Below are 20,279 nucleotides of genomic sequence, written 5' to 3' on the forward strand. Positions count from 1 at the left end.
CATAGCTTCCATAGGATCTACTTCCCTGCCAAATTTTTAGTTAAACTTACCTAAAAATATAAAACTGAACCTGTTTTAATCATTACTTATTCTTAATTATATTTTAAACTCACATATTTTATTAAATTCTCTAGTAAGTAATGTACTTAAAACTATCATTTTTCCGTAATACGCTCAACTGATAAATCAACTGATTTAAGCAGTTATTTAATTTGGATCAATACACGTCTCTGAATCTCATCAAAGTGTAGACAATAAATACAGTCTATGTACTGGATCTAGCTCCATTTCGTCTATAATGAAACTAGTTCTGCACAGAAACATTCCAATGGACTTACAAGATCCAAGGCACCAATCTCAATGCTAAAGCTGAATTCAACTGCCAAATTCTTACTCTTTTAGCACATACAGAATGGATATTTAAGAAGTCATCATCTGTTGATAAATATTCTGAACTTACTTGCAGATTTCTAGTAATGCATTTCACTGGTAAAAATACCTGTTTTGTTTTGTTTTCCTCTAGTGGCTCTAAAGCATGACTACAGTAAAAAATTTCTAAAAAGCAGTTAAGAAGGCACATCAGCAAAGGCAGTTTGAAGAGAACTGAGCAGTTGGAGTTCTCACTTGCAATAAAAAGCAAATTTTAAAAATAAAAACAAACTCAGAATAAACAGTCAGCTTTCACTTGGCTAGGAGATATGTAGTCAATCTCCACAAAAATATGCACTGCTTAGCACGTTCATAACAATCCAAACAAAAGGGCAATTAAAAACTGACAGAGAATGCTGATACAATGGTATCTGAATGTGAAGATCCAGAAAAATTCTAATAGTCTGAATTATGTTACTACTGGATTGTCATCTAGGTTAATTTCAGTACATACTGAAATAAGCAAATATACAGTTGGAAAAAAAAATCCATAATTTTACTTATGCAGTGAATAGCTCTAAGCTGACTACTACCACTCAGAAACAACACCTTAGAATTATAGATGACTTTGAAAACACTGACTTGATTCTCTGCTTCAGTCAGGAAATCAAATGGCATAATAATCCTGGATTTGTTAAAAATAACGTAGAGCAAGAACATGGAAATCCAAAAATCTTAAAAACCAGAAAGTAACCTGGAAAATGCTTCATGACAAATGAAAAACTTGATAAAAGGTGCACGTAAGTTTTGTGAAAGGGGTAACTACGGGTACACACTATTCTGAAAGAAAAAAGATAACAGAGTAGGATTATGACAAGTTCAGATTATCATGAGTGGAAAGGAGTAGATTGTTCATATGTTCTCCCAAAACAAGATCTTAACTGCCAAAAAGTGAAACTTAAGTTAAACATCAGAGTTCCTTGACCAGAAATTTTGTGGACAATAGATTTTTGTACATATTAAAACTGATTGGACAAAAATCACAAATGTAAAATATACCTAATAATATTAGAAACAAATAATACTTCAGACCCTAAGCATTTCCTAGCTGAAAAATATGATAGGCTAAGAGATAACAGAATAGTTGTCCTTTTACTATTCTCCTCCAGGGTTTTCCTTGTTGGTTAAGCCAATCTTTGATGTTATATTACACTTAAACTTTTTTGCTAAAAAAAAAAGTATAAGCTACAATAGAAAATGAAAGTGTTGAAGAAGGCAATGTTTATAAGTACTGTTTATTTCTATTCTAAAAATACTATCATACCATAAAACCTGTCTTTCAAATGCACAAAAGAGTTAGAAGTGGATGAACATTGAGTTTATAGACAGGAGGTTGTACTGAAAACGTGTTTATCTAGACAACTATTTAGGTGCAAATTTACAAACATAAATAGATAGAACCTTGACAATCTTTTTTACAAGAAAACTAGCCTTTTATATGTTTTACTTAGAAATGCTAATGTTTTATTCATAAAAGCAAAAAAAGTTACTAATTTTCTGAACTACTGAATGTAGAATCTTAAAAAAAACATAAAGATGGATCAAAAAGACTGATTTAATAAGTGTATTTTTCCTGTTACTGAGCTAAAGTTGATTTGCATGTACAATGTTTAAATACCGAGGGATGATCTCAGTTTAGTAATAAATATATAAATAGATTTATAAATAAATAAATATGTTAGAAGCATGCTTAAAGAAGGAAGGGGATTTAACTATTGTAGGATTATTTGACATAACAGATGAAGCTCCTTCAGTACAAAGAAGGACAAATTTAACAAAGAAAGTTAAAAATTTACATTTGAAAACTTATTTCAATACCTATTTAAGAATAAATTTATGAAAAGATATGCTAGTTAGTGACCTTGAAAAATAAATGAAAAAAAATCCAAGGAATCTCTCATGGTGAGGAATAAAAAGGATTAGAATAATCTATGGAAGACACACCATGTTTTTGTTCCAAATATCTCACTGCTTTGAGGATTTCCTATAATCTTGGTTTTCAGAATAATCTACAAGAAACAATTTGATTAAGCAGAAAAGTTAAAAACCACAACTCACCAGTGATCTAACTTGGACTAGTTATGCTTTCTATAGCACATAAGCATGTCAAGCATGGATATACAGTAGAGACACCAAAGAATCACAAACCAACCATTATTCTCACTTCATAGTTTTAAATTGCTATAAGAAATATTAACTGTACGTGTATGTATATCTTAATCTTTGAAGCAACTACAATGGGCTGTTTTATGGAAAAGCTGAGGTTAATAAAATAATGAGAATATACTAAGAATAATGACCTCAGCAAAAGAATTGAATGGCAGTGGCAACTGACTAAAGGTAAAGCTGGTAAAATCGATGAAAAGATTTAAATAGGCAATAACCAAAATAAGTAAATATGCATTTTATCACCGTAAATAAAGTTCCCATGAAATGTAATACAAAAGGTATACTTGCTTTAATAAGCTAATATATTTTAAATTCTAATAATGGATTTCCTTTAGAAAACAAAAGCAAACAGAAATCAAGTGAAGTAAAGCATTAGTGATATTTCTCTGGATGGTACTTTAAGTCACTGATGACATCACTGTACTCAGTGGCTTCATCAGTGGATTCCGGTACTTTTTCCTAGAGTACTAAATGTGGAAACGGTTTTGGGAAGGTAAATAAATGTCTAAGGAGGATTAACGATGCATTTGGGGTAGTGTATAAAATAATTGCAGAGAAAGTGAAACTATAGTGAAAGCGCTGGCAAGTTTTCAGAAGGTCTGGGTATGTGCAAACGAACAATAAGAACGGAAATCAGTAAGAGTTTACAGCTTGAAAATAATGATTTGAGAAAACAGACCTTAAAAATAAGAACACAGCAATGAATTGAATAAGTATTCAATATAAGCTATGATAGCATTTCCAAAGGATGATATTTTTGAAAAAGATGACTTACATGACTTGTAAACTTTCTGCTGTCAGGTTATTCCACATGATCTCATTAGCTTGAAGGTTTTCATTTTCTTCTAATAAGGATGTATCAAATTCTATTTCTTGTTCAACAACCTCTGAAGATCTAATTCATAAAATAAATATTGTATTTATAAAATTGGAATGTAGTTAAAATAGAACATAATTAAAGAACAGAAAGTAGCAATTGCATATACCTTCTTTATTCTTTGAATAAAGAATACACATGTCTTAAAAACACATGAGCATAAAATAAAATACAATTTTTTGAATTAAGTTCATAGGATAACCACAGTTTCTCAGAAGACACCTATTTGCACAGGCCATTGACCCTGCTATAAACCTGTACCTGACAATTACCAACTCACATATGTTAACAGTAAAGTATAAAATAAGGGGTCTTAGAAATATTTCCACATGTACCTACATGGAGTTACGGCCCAATAAGTAGCAAATGCAGTAAATTTAAAAATACAAGACTTTATTACATTATCTGCATGCTCTGTTGTTTCAGGCACTGCTCACTCCACAGTAATCACAATGTACACTGTGATGCCTAACATTTACTTTACCCACAATCAGGAGAGTGACAGAAATAAAGCATACACAGATAGCACTACAATGGATGCAAACTCCAACCAAATACACAGCAAATTAGATTGCACTGAAGCTGGATCATAATTTATAGTCCAGTGTCAGTAACCAAGCTATGACTTTTTACATGCAATAACATTAACATGGATTTTATTTTTCTACAACAGTCAAAGAGGTAGATGGTTAAACAAACATCTAGCAGCATTCTGTACATGCAAGTAGAACAACTTTTCAAATTATAATAGAGTTTTGTAAGTAACAAGGTGAAAGAAAAACAAATTCAAGTCTGACCACTCAAGCAGTATTGCAGTTCAGTGCAAGATTTACTCAAAATAATATGAACATGCAGACCAAGATAAAAATGTGTACCTGTGAGTATCTATGAAGTCGTTATACTCAGAATTAGGGTCTATCTGTTCAACTGAAGTCTGGATCTCTTTGTGGACATTCACAATCTCTTCTGTAACAAGACTGGTGATCTGGCTATACTCATCCAAGATTCCTTTTCTAGAGAGGAAAAAAAATTCTAGTATAACATGGCATTGAAGGCATAGATGGTATTGGAGATGCTTCAAAGTTTCAGTTTGCTGTTTCTATAAATTCTTGTTGCAACTGGCTAAAAAGGGAAAAAATAAGACAATGTATATTACTTAAAGCAATAACAGAGCATTTGTGGCCTTTTTCTTTATAAATTGGCTATAAGTGGAGATGTCTCTAAGACCATGATCCTTGTATTGATATCCAAATACACAGAGTAGATAAACTACAGCTGTAGAGATTACAAGAAAAAGGAATGTACACAACTTATGGATGACACTCTTTCACAACCAGAGGAATCATCATGCTCGTCATCATCTACTCTAAGCATCTCATGTACTCCTGAATAACAAAATACATTCTGAAACACGGGAAAATGAGTTGAAGAATGAGAATTTCCTTTAACAATTTTTTTTCTTCATTATTATTTATCCTTTATCATACAGTTATTTTATGAATTTGTTATTTAGACAAAACCAAGCATACTTCACTTTGACATGTTAACTAAAAAAGGAAAAAACATCAAAGAGGAAATTCACACAAGAAAATACAAGCCATTCAGCCTTCTAGTCAGTTCCAGAAGTGGGGAAAATAAAGTGATTAATCATTTCGTGATTAATGGTAAGTGGTAAAAGAACAGGCAGTATTTTACCACAAATTTTAAGAGCATCCAGTGACATTTCCTCAGAATACTTTCCCGCTCCCTCTTAAGTTTCAGCTTTCCACAAAAGAACCCTCTTTTTTTTTTTTTTGACAAACTTGCTGGCTTGCCAGGTTTTGAAGCATGGCAAGACTTTTAAAATACTTTTGATTTTGACCAGCCAAGAGGAAAACACAGAGGAAAAGGTAATCATACATTTTTCCTGGGTATGATCTTTAACTATGTTTACTCAGTAAATATCATTAATTGTTTGAATTTTTCCAGTATTTTTTCTGAGGAGAAAAGGGACCTTGCCTTGCCTGTGAATGTGTCTGAAAAAGTTCCAGAAAAGAGTTCAAAGAGTGCAACAAACGATAGGCCAATATCAGCTACAACAATGCTATATCTAAAAGAAAAGGAATCAATGACAATTACTATCTATCGACATAAAAACCAAACTAGCTGGTCTGTGAAATCGGAACTATTAAGGAATTATATGGCAACAATACCAAGCTCCACATATGAAATCACCGTTTCTTTTTGTAGAATTAAGTCACGGTATCAGAAATCAGTAATTTCCCAATCAATTCAGTTTTAAAATAGAAAGTTTTAAAATTGACAAAAAAATACTTTTCAAGCTTGTATTCACAGACAGCAAATGCAAGTGGGCTCAATAGTCCCTTTTTATACAATGAAATTCTTCAGTGTATTACTTTAACTCAAATTTCTGGAAAAAAAAATCAACTTAATTACAATGCAGAAATTTAACTGTGTTCTCTTGCTGTGATTCTACATACGTTAAGATTAAAAAGACTTAAAGTATTACAGAAGTCTACTTAATTTAGATTCTTGCACCAGAATTAATGACAGTAATACACTAATACTGATAATGGGGCCATTAATGTCTGCTTCACACAAGCATATCATAACAGAACCCTATAACAGGCTGCCCAGAGAGGTTGTGGGGTCTCCTTCTCCAGGAACATTCAAAACTCGCCTAGATGCATTCTTGTGTGACCTAATCTAGGTGTTCCTGCTCCAGCAAGGGCACTGGACTAGATGATCTTTCAATCCTGACATACTGTGATTCTGTGATATTGAGCACAAAATCTTTAATTCTCCCTCATTTCCTATTTGCTGACATAAATACTAACATATATTAAAATATTTATAATATATAAATAATATAATAAATATAGATAATATATAATATATATTATATAATAAATATGTAATACTTTTAATATATAATACTTTTAATATAAAATATTAAAAGTAAGAAAATGAGTTACAGAAGATTGCCTCATATCTAACCGAACAATAGCTATAAAAAGAAGTAACCATTTTGCCTTCTAGTGACTTACAAAACACCTAACAAGACCTAACCAACTCTTCAAGAAACTCTTCAGGAACTCTTCAGGAAGGTCACAGAGGCAGCATGGCAGCTACAGACCAGAAAAGAAAGCTTGATGTCTGTTCTCTAGGATAATCAGGTTACGCATCTTCTGTCATAATGCAGAGAATGATCTTCCAGGGAAAAGGTAGTTGTATTTTAAAAATGAAGGTTGGATTCCTCACAGTAAGGTTAGGTTTACAAGACCCTGTTATTTGCCCACACATTTGACCATGGATCTGTCTGGTTCGCCTCCAAAATGACTTTCAAGATGGATGGACAGTTTAAGCAAAAGTTTTTAGTGGCAAAATTTCATAAAAATAAGACTACTAGAAAGGCAACAAACTTCTATATTATTCCAGATGAAGGAGAGGATAAATTGTAAACACTGTAATTAATCTGTTAAATTGAAAAGTTAAGACAGTGTCCTGCCAATATGCATAAGTAATCCCTCAAAACTACTGCTTGTATTTGAACAAACTTATTTATGCACAATTATTGTCAACTGAAAGTTTAAAAGTTTTTTTAAGTACCCATGATATACAAATAATTGATTGCAGTTTACTAATTTTTAATAATGCTATAAATTAGAATACTACACACATTTGCAAGTTAAAATATGTAAGAAAGTATCTTACAGGGCTTTAATCATTTCTTCTTGCATTTTCTGTAGTGAATCAAGTAACAGAGGAAGCGTAGTGTCATAATATTGGTGCTGATACAACTGTGCTCCTTTCAGTGCCAATACATACTGATTATGCAACATATGAAGCTTCATAGTGGCTTTATCACATCGATCTTTGGCTTTCTCAGTCTCCTTTCCTAAGGGAAAACAGAATCAAAACAAAACAAAAAAAGAAAAGGTGAATTAAAAGTACACAGATTTGTGGGTGGCATAGATCTAACTGATATCTCATTGATGCATAATAGGTTTGCACTTTTTTATTATTATTATCCTACAGAAACATCAATCCAAGATATTTGGTAACACATGTTTTTTTAATTATTATTAGTTGGAAATACAACTTTTCCAAAGTATTTTTCTGAAGAAATAAATTTGACCATACTGAAGTTTCTAATACGACCAAATCTGTTGGTTTTCTTATTCCAGGTAAGAAAAAAAACTACTTTTACTTTGACAAGAATTCTTTACCTAGCAGTACATGAAAACCACTGTCTGCATTGGTATAGAAATAATATAACTGTCAAGAATAAAGGCTAAAAAATTCACTCACACAACTATTGAAACACTAATATTTCATTTGCCTCAAAGTGAACACACATCTTAAATGAGGAAAATAAGAGATGTCTTGCTAACTGAGATTTACACAAAAGCTGTCATTTATTTTCAGCAAGCACTCTAGTGCTACATATCATCCTAAGCAAGCACTGACACAGTCTCATATTAGGAGCTGAACTCCAGCACTGTTATTCCTGTACAAAACTCTCAGCTTTACTACAACTTAACATTTCCTCATCACTGTCAGTATACTGATCAGGAGGTCAACACTGCATCTTAGCTCTATCAGATCAGTTCAGTGCTGAACCAGAGAGCTACAAGGTACTTCAGGAGGTCATCTATTCTACTTTTAGCCACAGTAATTACACAGATATGTGACATGTCTTCCTAAAATCTCCAGTGTCAGCTATGCAACTTCCCAGTACCATTCAAGCCTAGTGCTGTGCTAGCTGAAAACACGTCCCTATCATCTAATTCCTTCATTCTCCAATACAAATTTATAAATTTAAACTGTTGCTTATTTTACCCATGTGTGACATGAAAAATAGATCCTACAGCCCTCTGTAATTCGTTTTTTATGTAGCAGAAGATAATGCACTCTCCTCTTCCACCCAATCTTCTAATCTTTACACCCAATGTTCTAATCTTTACACTAACTAAGCTATAGCCTTCCCCCATAAATCCTGTTTTCCCTTAGTGCCAAATAGCTCACAACTTTACAAAAATGTAACCTCAGGTAAAATTCAACTTTGGAAGCCAAAGGGTAAATTACACTCCTACCTCCCTGCCCCCCCCCCCCCCCCCCCCAAAAAAAAAAAAAGGCTTTTTTTGAACACCATACAATCATGCTGTAAGGATAGGAGGCAGTTGATATAGCTGCCTCAAACTTGTTTCAGGTCTCAGATCACCCAGGAAAGGCAATGATCACAATTAAGTAATAAAGAAGAAACAGCTCACCCTTTTCCATGGATCAAGCCTCACTAGAAACTCCCAGAGAAGGAGATCTCCAAATAGAGATGCTTCCTTTTGGCTACCAGCCCTAAAATGAGGTTAGGACCCAGAGTCCATCCCTTCCAGTCATGTAGGTGAATTGCTTGCATCTGTGCTCCCAGTGCTCAATCCCTGGTTCAGGCTGTGACTTAAGGGTTCCCATACACATGTTAGCACTAAACATAAACATAAACATAAATATATATATATATATATATATATATATATATATATATATGTAAATATAAATATATGTACATATATAAATATATATGTATATATATAAATAGTGGTGTATATATATATATATACACAGACCGCTATTTATTTCTAGCCGTCTCTTGAGTTTCTTGAATGATCTGAAACCCTATAGCTATCCTCCAATGCACTTTAAATCCCTTTAAGGTATACTGATACCTGTAAATTTAACAATCAAATTCTAGATCCAAGTGATGATACACTAAAAGACCGCCCACATCCAATCCCAACATATATCCTGCATGATACATTATTCTGACAGGACTCCCTTAATACCTATTCACCAACCAGCTTTATGCCGACAGCTTTGCATCTCTACTGGAATATTTCCTGATCATGCACTGCCCTTGTCATCGTCATGAAAGGATAATAAATTATATCGATGATTCCTTACTGCAACTTATAAGATCTTCCTCATGTCCTTGTTATAAAAAATCAGATATTTATGAATTGTCTGATTACTTCTTCCAGGAATTTAAAGCATTTGAAATGAATCTTTATCTGCAATTATCAAGTGCAGATTCACAATTATCAGCACAAATTAACATAGACTAACTAGAACAATCTCATTTAAACTGCTGCATTTCTTTTAATTTATCGGTAAATTAAATAATAAAAGACTATTTTAACATGTGAACTACGTATCACAAAGCATTAGTGAAAAGAAAGACACAGCAGATTAAAACCTTAATGTATATCTTAAAAAGCTGAAATTTTGTCAAACAAGAAACAGAGAAAGGTATACTCTCATAAAATACAGAAACACATTAAGGCATGTCAAAAAAAGTTGAGAGACAAACTTATAGAACAGCAACAAATTGGTGCTCTTTCAAATACACAGGAGTCAGTAAGCTTGTCAGAAAGTCTAAATGATAGTTAGCTATATAAAAAGAGCTGGTAGGGAAGAAAAAAAATATGAGTATTTTCCATTCATGTTCATTATGAATAACATTCAGAATTTTCCATGCTGAAATGTCTCTCTATGAAAGAGATAAACAATCTCTCCTCTGAGGCGTCAGAAATTAGCAGGACTGGAAGCTGTTCAGCTTTAGAACTCTAAAGGTATCTGAGAACATTATAACAGAAATATTATAATCAGTTTTTTTTAATGGAAGAATTAGGCACTCAGTGGATAGACCTCAGAAATATTAGTTGGGGCTAAATATATGAGGTGATGAAGATGCTGTTGAAGATGTTGACTCAAGCAAATTAAAAAAAAAATCATGCTTCACTGGAAGACTTTTTTTGTTTTGTTTTGCCAAAATGTAAGAACACTGAGCTATTTTTTTTAAATCAAACCTATATCATTTCAGGGCAGGAAAAAAACAGCATGGCCAGAATAGCATTCCAGAACTTAGAAACTGCTGAGCGCATCTGACACCAGTGTACCAAGACCACAGGACAGTGGAATAGTGTAGTATCCCACTTTCCCATTCTTAGAGTACTTGGTTGACTATATTACCCCCTAACAAAAGACTTCAGCAAATCTGAGAATGAATCAAAGTGTAATAAAGACTCAGCTTTCAAATACAGTAGGCTATGGCATCATCTTGGCTGCTGATAGACAAAACACACACTAGATGGTGTTTGTAGAGAATAAGAACATGTAAAGATAATGGAAAGCGACCGAAGAGAGTTTGGAGGGGAAGACATCAAGTAGTAGTTAGAGTTTCAGAACTGGATGAAAGAGGACAAGGCAGAGGACTGGACGACAGGACAAGGCAGCTGGAACTCCGAACTGGACCAGCTCAGTTTTGCTTAAACTTAGCCTAACCCTTGCACTGCGCTGAGAACTCCTTGGCAAAGGACGTCAACATGGCAGCAGAGAAGGAAATGTTGGACTGTTTAGATTACATAAACCAAAATTATCTCCAAATATTACAGTAGAATTAAGAGCTTAAATTGTGCAGCTTGTCAACGCATGTCTTTAAGCTGGCATACTCTACCTGTTAAAACAAAAATCAACATTTGTAAAACCACACAGAGCTCCATCAGTAAACACCTCAACAGAGAGCTTTCAACAGCTAAGCTAATCTAATCACACCGCTAATAATAACTACTACATAACTATCAGCACTGTATCACTTTCATGACACTTATTAATGGCTAAACTACTCCGTTTTATGCTGTAAGAACTAAATGCCTTTGCTATTCACTCACTAGGAAAATAACTCCAAAAATTCTAAACTAGATCAACTTACCATACACATTCTACTTTCAAATGCAGTCTCTGAACATGGAAATAATAAAAGAAAGGTAGCTACACTACTACTCCCATACTTCATTCTTTAAAGCAGAAAAATGCAGTGAGGCTGAGTACACAGTTGTTCTATGTGTCAATTAATATTGAGGAAAACATCAAATTTTCTTTATCTGTATACAGAATTTTATGAATAGATATAATCCCACTACCATCAGTTGTCAAATGTGTTCAATGTTTATGGAAACAAACTGAGTGTACAATATGTCAAGTACTGTGAAGCTTGAAAAATTAAATTACGAAAGTTTGACATTTGCAAAGAAAAGGCTGGTGTTCTTGTTAAACTATTCCAGAGAGTCAAGTATTTCAATTTCTGTTAAAAACTCTGTTACATATAGTAGAGAAGCCATCCAGAAGAACTCTTGTAGGGTGTTTTCTATTAAAAGCACAGATTCACTTACAATGTCAAAATGTAAACTGGACAACTCTTTAGAACTAAGAAAAAATCAGCTCATAAAGTTTATTTGATCATATTTTAAATAAGTATTAATCCACAGTGAAAACATCTCAAAGAAACTGACCCTCAGAAAATAAATATTGCACAAGCAGAAAAAATTTCATATGTATTTTGGATTAAAAAGACATAATTATACTGAGAAGTTCAATTTTTTCTCCTTACAACTTTTACCCTCAGTGTTTAATGTTTGGTCAAGAAGTGTTAAATAAAGGCTTAAAATCTTTTATATGTTCATTATTTTTAGCTATCACCAACTTCAATAAAATTTAACATTTGTAAATTTTCCAAATTTAGATTACAGTTAATACTGTTCTACTGAAATTGCTAAGCTGTAATACTTTCACATATAGTGCAACATATTCATTCATTTGCACACAAGGATCCATCTACTGAGGGGTGGCATCTGTAGTACAACACTTAGGAACTAGGAGAAGTTTAGCTGTTCAGATTTCAAATTCAGCTTCATGGTAGTGTGAATTAAGAAATAACCAATACTCTATTGTTTCTGAAACAGCAGATTCCAGGTAAGCTTTCCAGTTTAAGAGTTTCAGCTAAATATCAAGTAATATCCAACAACACAAGTGAAGATCCAAGAGATAAAATCATTTTACTACAAATTTATCATTTTGAAAGAGAAAATGCATGCAGTGAAAATCAAAGGTTTGACCAACATGGAATTCAAAGCATTCCTCTTGAAATCAAAAGTTCAAATAGAAACATTTTGGATAGTTTAAACACAAAAAGTGGTTACAAAGAATTCTGAAACTGAATGTTCTACAAAATAATTGCTTGGTATCTACATAGAACATCAGCTAGTAAGAAAACAAAACAAAACAAAAAACAAACACAGTCATTTCAAAAGTAATGAATAAATCCTACAGCTCACACAAAGATCTCTACCAGAGAACTCTAAATAAAGATTAACTTGCACTGCTTTGCAACAATGTTAAGAGAAATTGTCTAGAAGAGCAAATCAAAGTATTACTTTTTGAGCTACATGCTCTTAAGTTCCTTCAACAAAGGAGAGAGAAAAGCGGCAGAATTTTAAGGCATATCAAATAAAAATTAAAGTGCAATCTGAAAATCTTCACAGACCATACATAAACAACAGTGGGGAAGAAAATAATTAGACAAAAAAAAAAAAAAAATACAGCCAAGAATCTCAGAGAAACTTGTAGGACAAAGCATGACATCAAGAATTTAAGTCACTGCCTCTTTCAGTTCAGGAAGTGCAAAAGCAAATCTGCTCAAATTTCTGGTTATAGGTGAAAACAGGAAAAACAACAAAGGCAATGTTTAAGAGTAGTACAATGTGATGAGACAGTACTTTGTTACTGGAGAAAGAAGAGATGACAGGAGAAGATAAAAACAGCTGATTCAGGGATAGAGGATCCCTTACTAAACAGACAGCTCATTTTTCAAATAGCAAACTTTCAGCAAGGAACCACACAATATCATAAGGAAATACACAGATGGCCTGGATAATGCTTAGAACATAGTAAGATAACAGAACAAGCTATTCTCCTTTGTCACCTTAGAAGTTTCCTTTGGATCTCATCTGTTTTGGCTTATTCTGCGGCTCAGACGCAAAGAGTGGTTTTAGTTTAAATTAGCATCTGCCTTTATTAGGCTGCCTAGATTTGCTTCCCATGAAAAGCCAAGAAGCTTGTCATTTAAAATTTCACTGGGTTATCACAGCATTTGATTTCAGACAAGTTTTAAGGGGCGAAAAGAGGGTGAGTATTAGGGCTTTTTAAAATTTATTATTATCATAGAATAAAGCATCAATCATCCTTTGGTACACAAGGCAAATCTTCAGAATAAAACTTTTTGAGTCAGAAAAATGTTTCTTCTTGGTTAACTTTAGAATCTTTTTCCTAAGTGTCAGCAATAACATATAAAAGTCCATCTATTAGATAGTGAATAGTGTTTATAATAACAGTTTTTCAAATAATTCCCCAGTACTGTGTCTATCTTTTCATAGACTTATTTCCCAACGATTCCAGTAACAGAGGTAACTACTGAACATTTTGCTGATTCTCAATTTGTTTTTCAATATAGCAAACCTCTTTAAATGAGAAAATTTTTCTTATTAACTCTGGAGAGAAACATTATCAAACAGCATTATGTCACTCTGCCTAGAAAAGAATGCACCTTTTTATCATTTCCTTGTATTATTCTATTTAAAATGTTTTTTATACTAATCAGTGAGATGACTAACACTTTCACATAGGTCATCTTCTAGCAACATTTTTTTAAAGCAATATGATACCTTAATACGAAAGAATCCTGAACTAGTCCTTATAACTGCTTCCACAGATTCGTGAATGGAGGGAGTATTAGTGAGATCTCTGCCTTCTTCTTCTCTCAAGTGAATTTTGTACACACTTCTCATATTAAAGCAAGCAATTTTGAAAACATAGATGCCCAGACCCTGGAGATGCTTAAAGCCAGGCTGGATGGGTCCCTGGGCATTCTGACCTAGGAGTTGATCTAGTAGCTGGCATCTCCACCCAAAGTCCCTTTCAACACAAGTCATTCTATGACAGAAAAAAGAAAGACTATAGTGATATTTCAAGGCAGAGTAACTAGTTTTATTCAAGGTAACTGATCTCAATAATAAAGAAAATGTTTCACAGTGAATTCTTGAGAAAAATTTGTTACTTCAGCTTTCAGAGGCAACCCTCTAATGTCTTCATTTCATCTATTCAGCATTTCCTCATGGTTTGATTGATACTTTCAGTCTTTCACAACTGAATGGGAAACAAAGTTGTAACAACTTGTAGACCCTGGAATATTTACTATGTATTACCTACATGATTGGTCCCTGCAGTCCCTGAATTAAATAATGCTAGGTACATCCAAGATCAATAGCAACTACCAAAACAAGTTTGTCTTATGATAGTTCTTACCAATCACAAGAAAAGTGCTAGTGAATGACCCTGTGATGCAAGTTTTAAAGCACTGTTTCCCATACTGAGCCATGCTTCACTTCCATAAGACCAGAAATCAAGATACTTTAAAAACTTACACTGATCTACATAGGCACTTTATATGCAAACTGCTGCAACTAATATATGTAGGTCGCTCTGAAAGTAATGCTTCCTATGTATTTCCATAGAAAATACAACAGCTATAAACAGCATAATAGCACTTTTCTATAGACCAGATTTTCAGCTACAAAACACTGCTTTCAACATGGTCTCCACCTTCAGTTATGCATTTTTGGCAGCAATGGAGAAGAGGTGTGCAGCAGAGACCCACTGTTCACCATGGCTGAAATACATCATCCACTGCCTCACTATGCTCATATCCACCGTTTGATTTCCATAAATGTTTAGCAAGCACTGATGAATGCCAAAGAGTACATTTTTTTCTCCATGGAAGAATTCAGTGACACACCTTTGCTTCATACACTCTGTCACACAGCAAAAAAAACATAGTTAATGTTGCTGTTAAGGTTCAACCTCAACTGCCATTCCACCAACATCTGCCCCTGATGTTGTGGGCCAACATAATAAAATAATGCATTATATCCAAGCAGCCCTACTAGGATCATTTTGATTGTTAGTTTCATCTTTGGAATCAAAGTCTGATACTGGTCAATCTTAACATTACTCTCCAAATAAAGAGATGCAATCATAGTGCTCTTAACATGGTTTTCAAAAGACTACTGTTGCAAAGATATTACTTCCATCTTCTTTTCGTCTAAGGTATTTTTCTTCCCTTTATGTCTTGGGAGAAGCCTACATGAATTCAACAAGGAAAATCACCCACTTCCTCCTCCAATCAACTTATTTCTTAGAAAAGGATAACAAGTTTTTGCCAAACCTTATCTAACAAATTAATGAGTGCAAGAAACAAACACTTCTCTTTTGGGAAAAAAATATGTGTATATGCTTCGTGTTTTCAAGTTTACAGAACACTGAAGACCTAAATTTCTGAGTTAAGAGTTAGTTCAATGAATTTATTTACTTTATGCATATCAGCACTTAAATAAACAAAGTACAAAAATAAAAAGAATTGAAACACAATCTGCAGTATGATGTTTGAATAAGCACCATTAATAAATATTCTCTGACCCTGGTGCTGCATGTTCACTATGAGTGGAAATGGCATGTTCAAGCTGGTTCCAAATTCCATCATAACACCAAAGAGTTTCCTTCTCTAGAAGTTTTATTTCACACACAAGAAAAAGCCCTGGCATTCTGCAAGCACTGCTGTAGTGCCTATGAACTACAACAGTGTACTCACGCCCACTACCAATGCAAGCTGTAGGCCAAAAAGAGCACAGACCTGCCAAAAAGGACACGGGCATACTGGATGGTGGATGGCAAACCAGACGTGAGTCAGCAATGTGCCCTCACAGCCCAGAAATCCAACTTTATGCTTGGCTGCATCAAAAGAAGTGTAGCCAGCAGGGAGAGGGAGGTGATGCTGCCCATTTACTCTGTGCTGGTGAGGCCTGAACTGGAGAACTGCATCCAGATGTGGAGTCCTCAGCACAGGAGATACAGATCTGTTGAAGCATGTCCAGAGGAGGGCCACAGAAATGATCCAATGGAACACCTCCCCTGCCAGAACGTGCTGAGAGAGAAAAGGCTCCAGAGAGACCTAAGAGTATTTCAGTATCTTAAAAGAGGAGACTGTAAGAAAGAAGGGAACAGACTCTTTAGCAGGATCTGCTGAGACAGGACAAGGGGAAATGGTTTCAAGCTAAAGGAAGAGAGATGTATACTGGATATAAGGAAGATCAGTTTACAACAAAGGTGGTAAGGCACTAGAACAGGCTGCACAGAGTCAGTGGATATCCCATCCTTGGAGATATTCAAAGTCAGGCTGGATGGGGTTGTGAGCAACCTGATCTGGCTCTAGGTGTCCTGTTCATTGCAGGTGAGTTGGACTAGATGGCCGCTGGGCGTTCCTTTCAACTCAAACAATTTTATGATTGATTTGAAATCCATCCCAGACTACTGACATCTGTGAATAAGACAGACTGGTTCAACAAACAGCATTTGTTTCATCTTACAATGTTAGATTCAGTCAAAAATAAACTCGAGTTTTTCTCATTTCAGCAAACCCTAAAGGCAACACATGCCACCAGGAAATGCAGTAGTATAATCACTATTTTACAGACAGAATTAATGCACCAGCCATCTAATAAAAATATTTCCTGGCCACTCAGATAGCAGAAAGAGTAGCAGGACAACAATTTGAATGAAAGCTTTTTCAACAGCTGTCTTATTTGCGAGCATTCAATATATAACACAAAAGACAAATGAAATCTGAAGAATCATATCACAAGAGTTGTAGGTTTCAGAAAGCATTCTTCCAACAGATGCAATGCTCTGTCATGTGCTAGGTTTCCAGTCTCCCTTAAATTACAACATCGTCAGGGAACATAAGCCAGTGTAGGGAAATCTCATATGTGTTATTCCATTATACTGGAGCAGCACAAAATGAAATAATGAAATAATATACTGAATCAATATATTTTTCCTTTACTGTTTATTTCAGATCCATTCTGTTACTTAAAAATGCTATAATACTTTCCACATTCAGTCAGTAATTAACTAGCAACAAGAATGCAGTAAACATCTGTACAAAATGTATTTCCAGTAAAATATAAATGTTGCTGTGTAAAGATGATATTGTACTAAAATCCAATATGAACCTACCACAGCAATATTGGCAGTATTTCAGCTTGTAAAGATTACCTGATACAAAATCATTTCACGTTCTACCACCAAATACCAAAATCAGCTGTAAAAATAAATGCTAGTCTAAGAATTGATGCTTTCCTTTTATTTAGTTGTTTTTTTTTTTTTAAACGTAGGAAAACTGAGATTCAGATTGTAGTGAGAAATGTCAACAATTGTTCTACGGTTTCCAGCTTGTGTTCTTTACTCATTATTTATGAAACTTTTTAGAACTTTGTGACTCTTGTTGGGAAAAACAATGTCTTTTTATCTGGCATTAATTTTGTTTTGATGCATTTTCCTGCAGCAGCTAAGTCAACATGCTGCACTGTATTTATTTACTTTGTTACTCAGCATCACTGGTGTTAGAATATCACTGTAGGTTTAGAGTTGTACGTATAATATGTGACTGTCATTATGGGCCACTGCTGTAAGAAGGTGACACATCTTTTTATGTATAGCACACATACCAAAGATTACAAAGGGTTGTCTATTTCATTATATTAAGATAACCCAGTACTTCTCAAGCTTTTCTCCAAGTGATCCCAACATGCCCTTCTTGCTCAATTCTGCAGATGAACACACTGTGCATTCCAAGCACATTATTACAAAATGTTCCAACTCAAATATTTTAAAACCAGAAGAGATTATTAGAAAGAATCTGTGCAGATTCTCATCTGCTAAGTATATATCATCAGAGAAGCACTGGACCAGTCCAGTTTGCTGACTTTACCCTTCCCAACTTGCTTTTCTCTCATGACCCATAAAATCATAGACAGAAGTAAGGACAGTAAAGGACAAGAACTGCTCATCAATCAAATGATTAGCACCAACCATACTGCCTGATACAGAGATCTCCACACCCAAGCATAACCAGCCAAGCTACATTTGTGATACCCACGGTAATCACTGGTCCACAAAAGAACAGCAAATCATGTTACTAATGAAAACATCACTCCCATTTTTAAGAATGGTAGAAAGGAAACTACAGGCCATTGATCCTCACCTCTGTGCCTGGGAAGATCATAGAACAGATCCTCCTGGAAGCTCTGTTAAGGCACATGCAAGGCAGGGAGGTGATCCAAGACAGTCAGCATAGCTTCACTGACAGCAAATTGTGCCTAAGCAATCTGGTGACCTTCTAAGATCGAATGACAGCATCAATTGGAAAGGGAAGAGTGACCAAGTGTCATCTAATTTTGACATGATCCCATACCACATCCTATCTCTAAATTGGAAAGATATGGATTTGAAATCTGGACTAGTCGGTGGAAAAAAATTGGTTGGATGGTCAAAGCCAGAGAGCTGTGGTCAACAGATCTATGTTCAGGTGGAAGCTGGTCCTGAATGGTGTCTCCCAGATGTCTGTCCTGGGACCAGTGTTCTCCAGCATCCTCATCACCAACATACACAGTGGGACCTCTGCAGGTCTGCAGACAGCACTAAACTGAGTGGTTCAGTTGGTATTACACAGATTCTCTTTGTATTTTCAGTTAGAAAAGAAAGCAGCTGTAACTCTCTAAAGTATCAACATGCTGATTCTAAGTGACTGTCCTGTTAGCTGGTGTAAAGTATGACACACGTTAGCCAAGTTTTACCTGAGCCAAAAAATTTTTAAAATCAGCTTCTTCTAAAGATTATTATCAATAATCCCTAATTTTGCCAGACTTTCGATTTCTCACTTAAATACTCTAAGTGTTTAGTTTAAAATCTAAGTATGCTTTTAACAACTCAAACAGAAAATAGGAAAGGAACTGTCTTCCCTAGGTAGAGAAACACATGTACCTCTTTCAGTAGTTGTTTCAGTAAAGGTATTTTCTTAGTAAAAATACTGTAAGTACTGTTATAAACAGTACAGTCACCAAATTGCAAAATGATTACAATTGCAAAACAGAAATTTGTAAGTTATTCCTTTGTTAAGACTTGCTTTTATGCTGACTAACTTGCATGTGTACTGTGCAGACTTAGAAGTAATCCAGCTCCAGCCCAGGAGCAAGGACTAAATCACATTTCCTGCAGAGTAGTTGTTTTCTTCTGCTCTTGACAGGAGGGGTCAGTCACTGTAATGAAGAATTGGTTTGCCAGAGGAACAGAGTTTGTCAAGAATCACATTTTATAAAAGGAGAAATGAACTGGCTCATGTTTCTTCTGAGAGTTAGTCACAACAATTTTCATTTTTCTGTTTAACTAAATATTTTTCAGCTTATTTCCAATATTCAGCCCTCCCACTGCTATGGTATGCAATGTTCCTTCTCTTGCTTTCAATCATTCCTTGAGACTCAAAAACCAAACCAGTTTTCATGTTAACAAAAGACTATCTCCTAATAGCACATCACTTAGTAAGTAGCTGCTACTCAACTAATGCCTGGAACAAAGAAGTACTATAATTTTAAGAATTCCATAACTACACCTTGCTAACTACTTTGACCACCTGAGGGCTCAGAAACACCTTGAAAATACCATGGCTTAACAATACTCAAACAGCTCAGCTGACCAGCAAATACGCAACCATATTAGCTGCATACAGGTAATACAGAAGCAGTAGTAGCAAAATAATATTGAAATTCTTTGGGGGGAAAAACAGTTTTTCTGATGGTCAGAGGCTGTTAATACAGTAAAACAGTAGGGAAAGTTAAATCAACCATGAACTGTATTAGTGGAAGCCAAATACTAAATGGAAACAGGAAAATACACAGCGAGATGTGTCTCGAAAACAGCTTTTGGTTGTTATATGGCTAACCAAGTATTAGTTCAGTTAATCAGAATGACATAAAAACACTGCAGATGGAATTATATTTATGCACCATCATGCAATTAATTTTAT

At 34.5% G+C, this 20,279-nt stretch overlaps 1 protein-coding gene across 5 annotated transcripts in view; it reads right to left on the reverse strand.

The window, feature by feature from the left end:
* Nucleotides 1-20,279, reverse strand: part of FER (FER tyrosine kinase) — a 172,025-nt gene that overhangs the window by 121,366 nt on the left and 30,380 nt on the right. For all 5 annotated transcript variants that reach the window (XM_031605034.2, XM_090132110.1, XM_090132113.1 and 2 more), the window contains 3 exons: nt 7,190-7,373; nt 4,351-4,488; nt 3,374-3,493 (listed from right to left, as the gene is read on the reverse strand). In XM_031605034.2, the coding sequence (XP_031460894.1) occupies nt 3,374-3,493; nt 4,351-4,488; nt 7,190-7,373 (442 nt within the window). The remainder of the gene's footprint in view (nt 1-3,373; nt 3,494-4,350; nt 4,489-7,189; nt 7,374-20,279) is intronic.

The sequence above is a fragment of the Phasianus colchicus genome, chromosome Z (genome assembly GCF_987193195.1).
Source record: "Phasianus colchicus chromosome Z, bPhaCol1.hap1.1, whole genome shotgun sequence".
NCBI lineage: Eukaryota > Metazoa > Chordata > Aves > Galliformes > Phasianidae > Phasianus > Phasianus colchicus.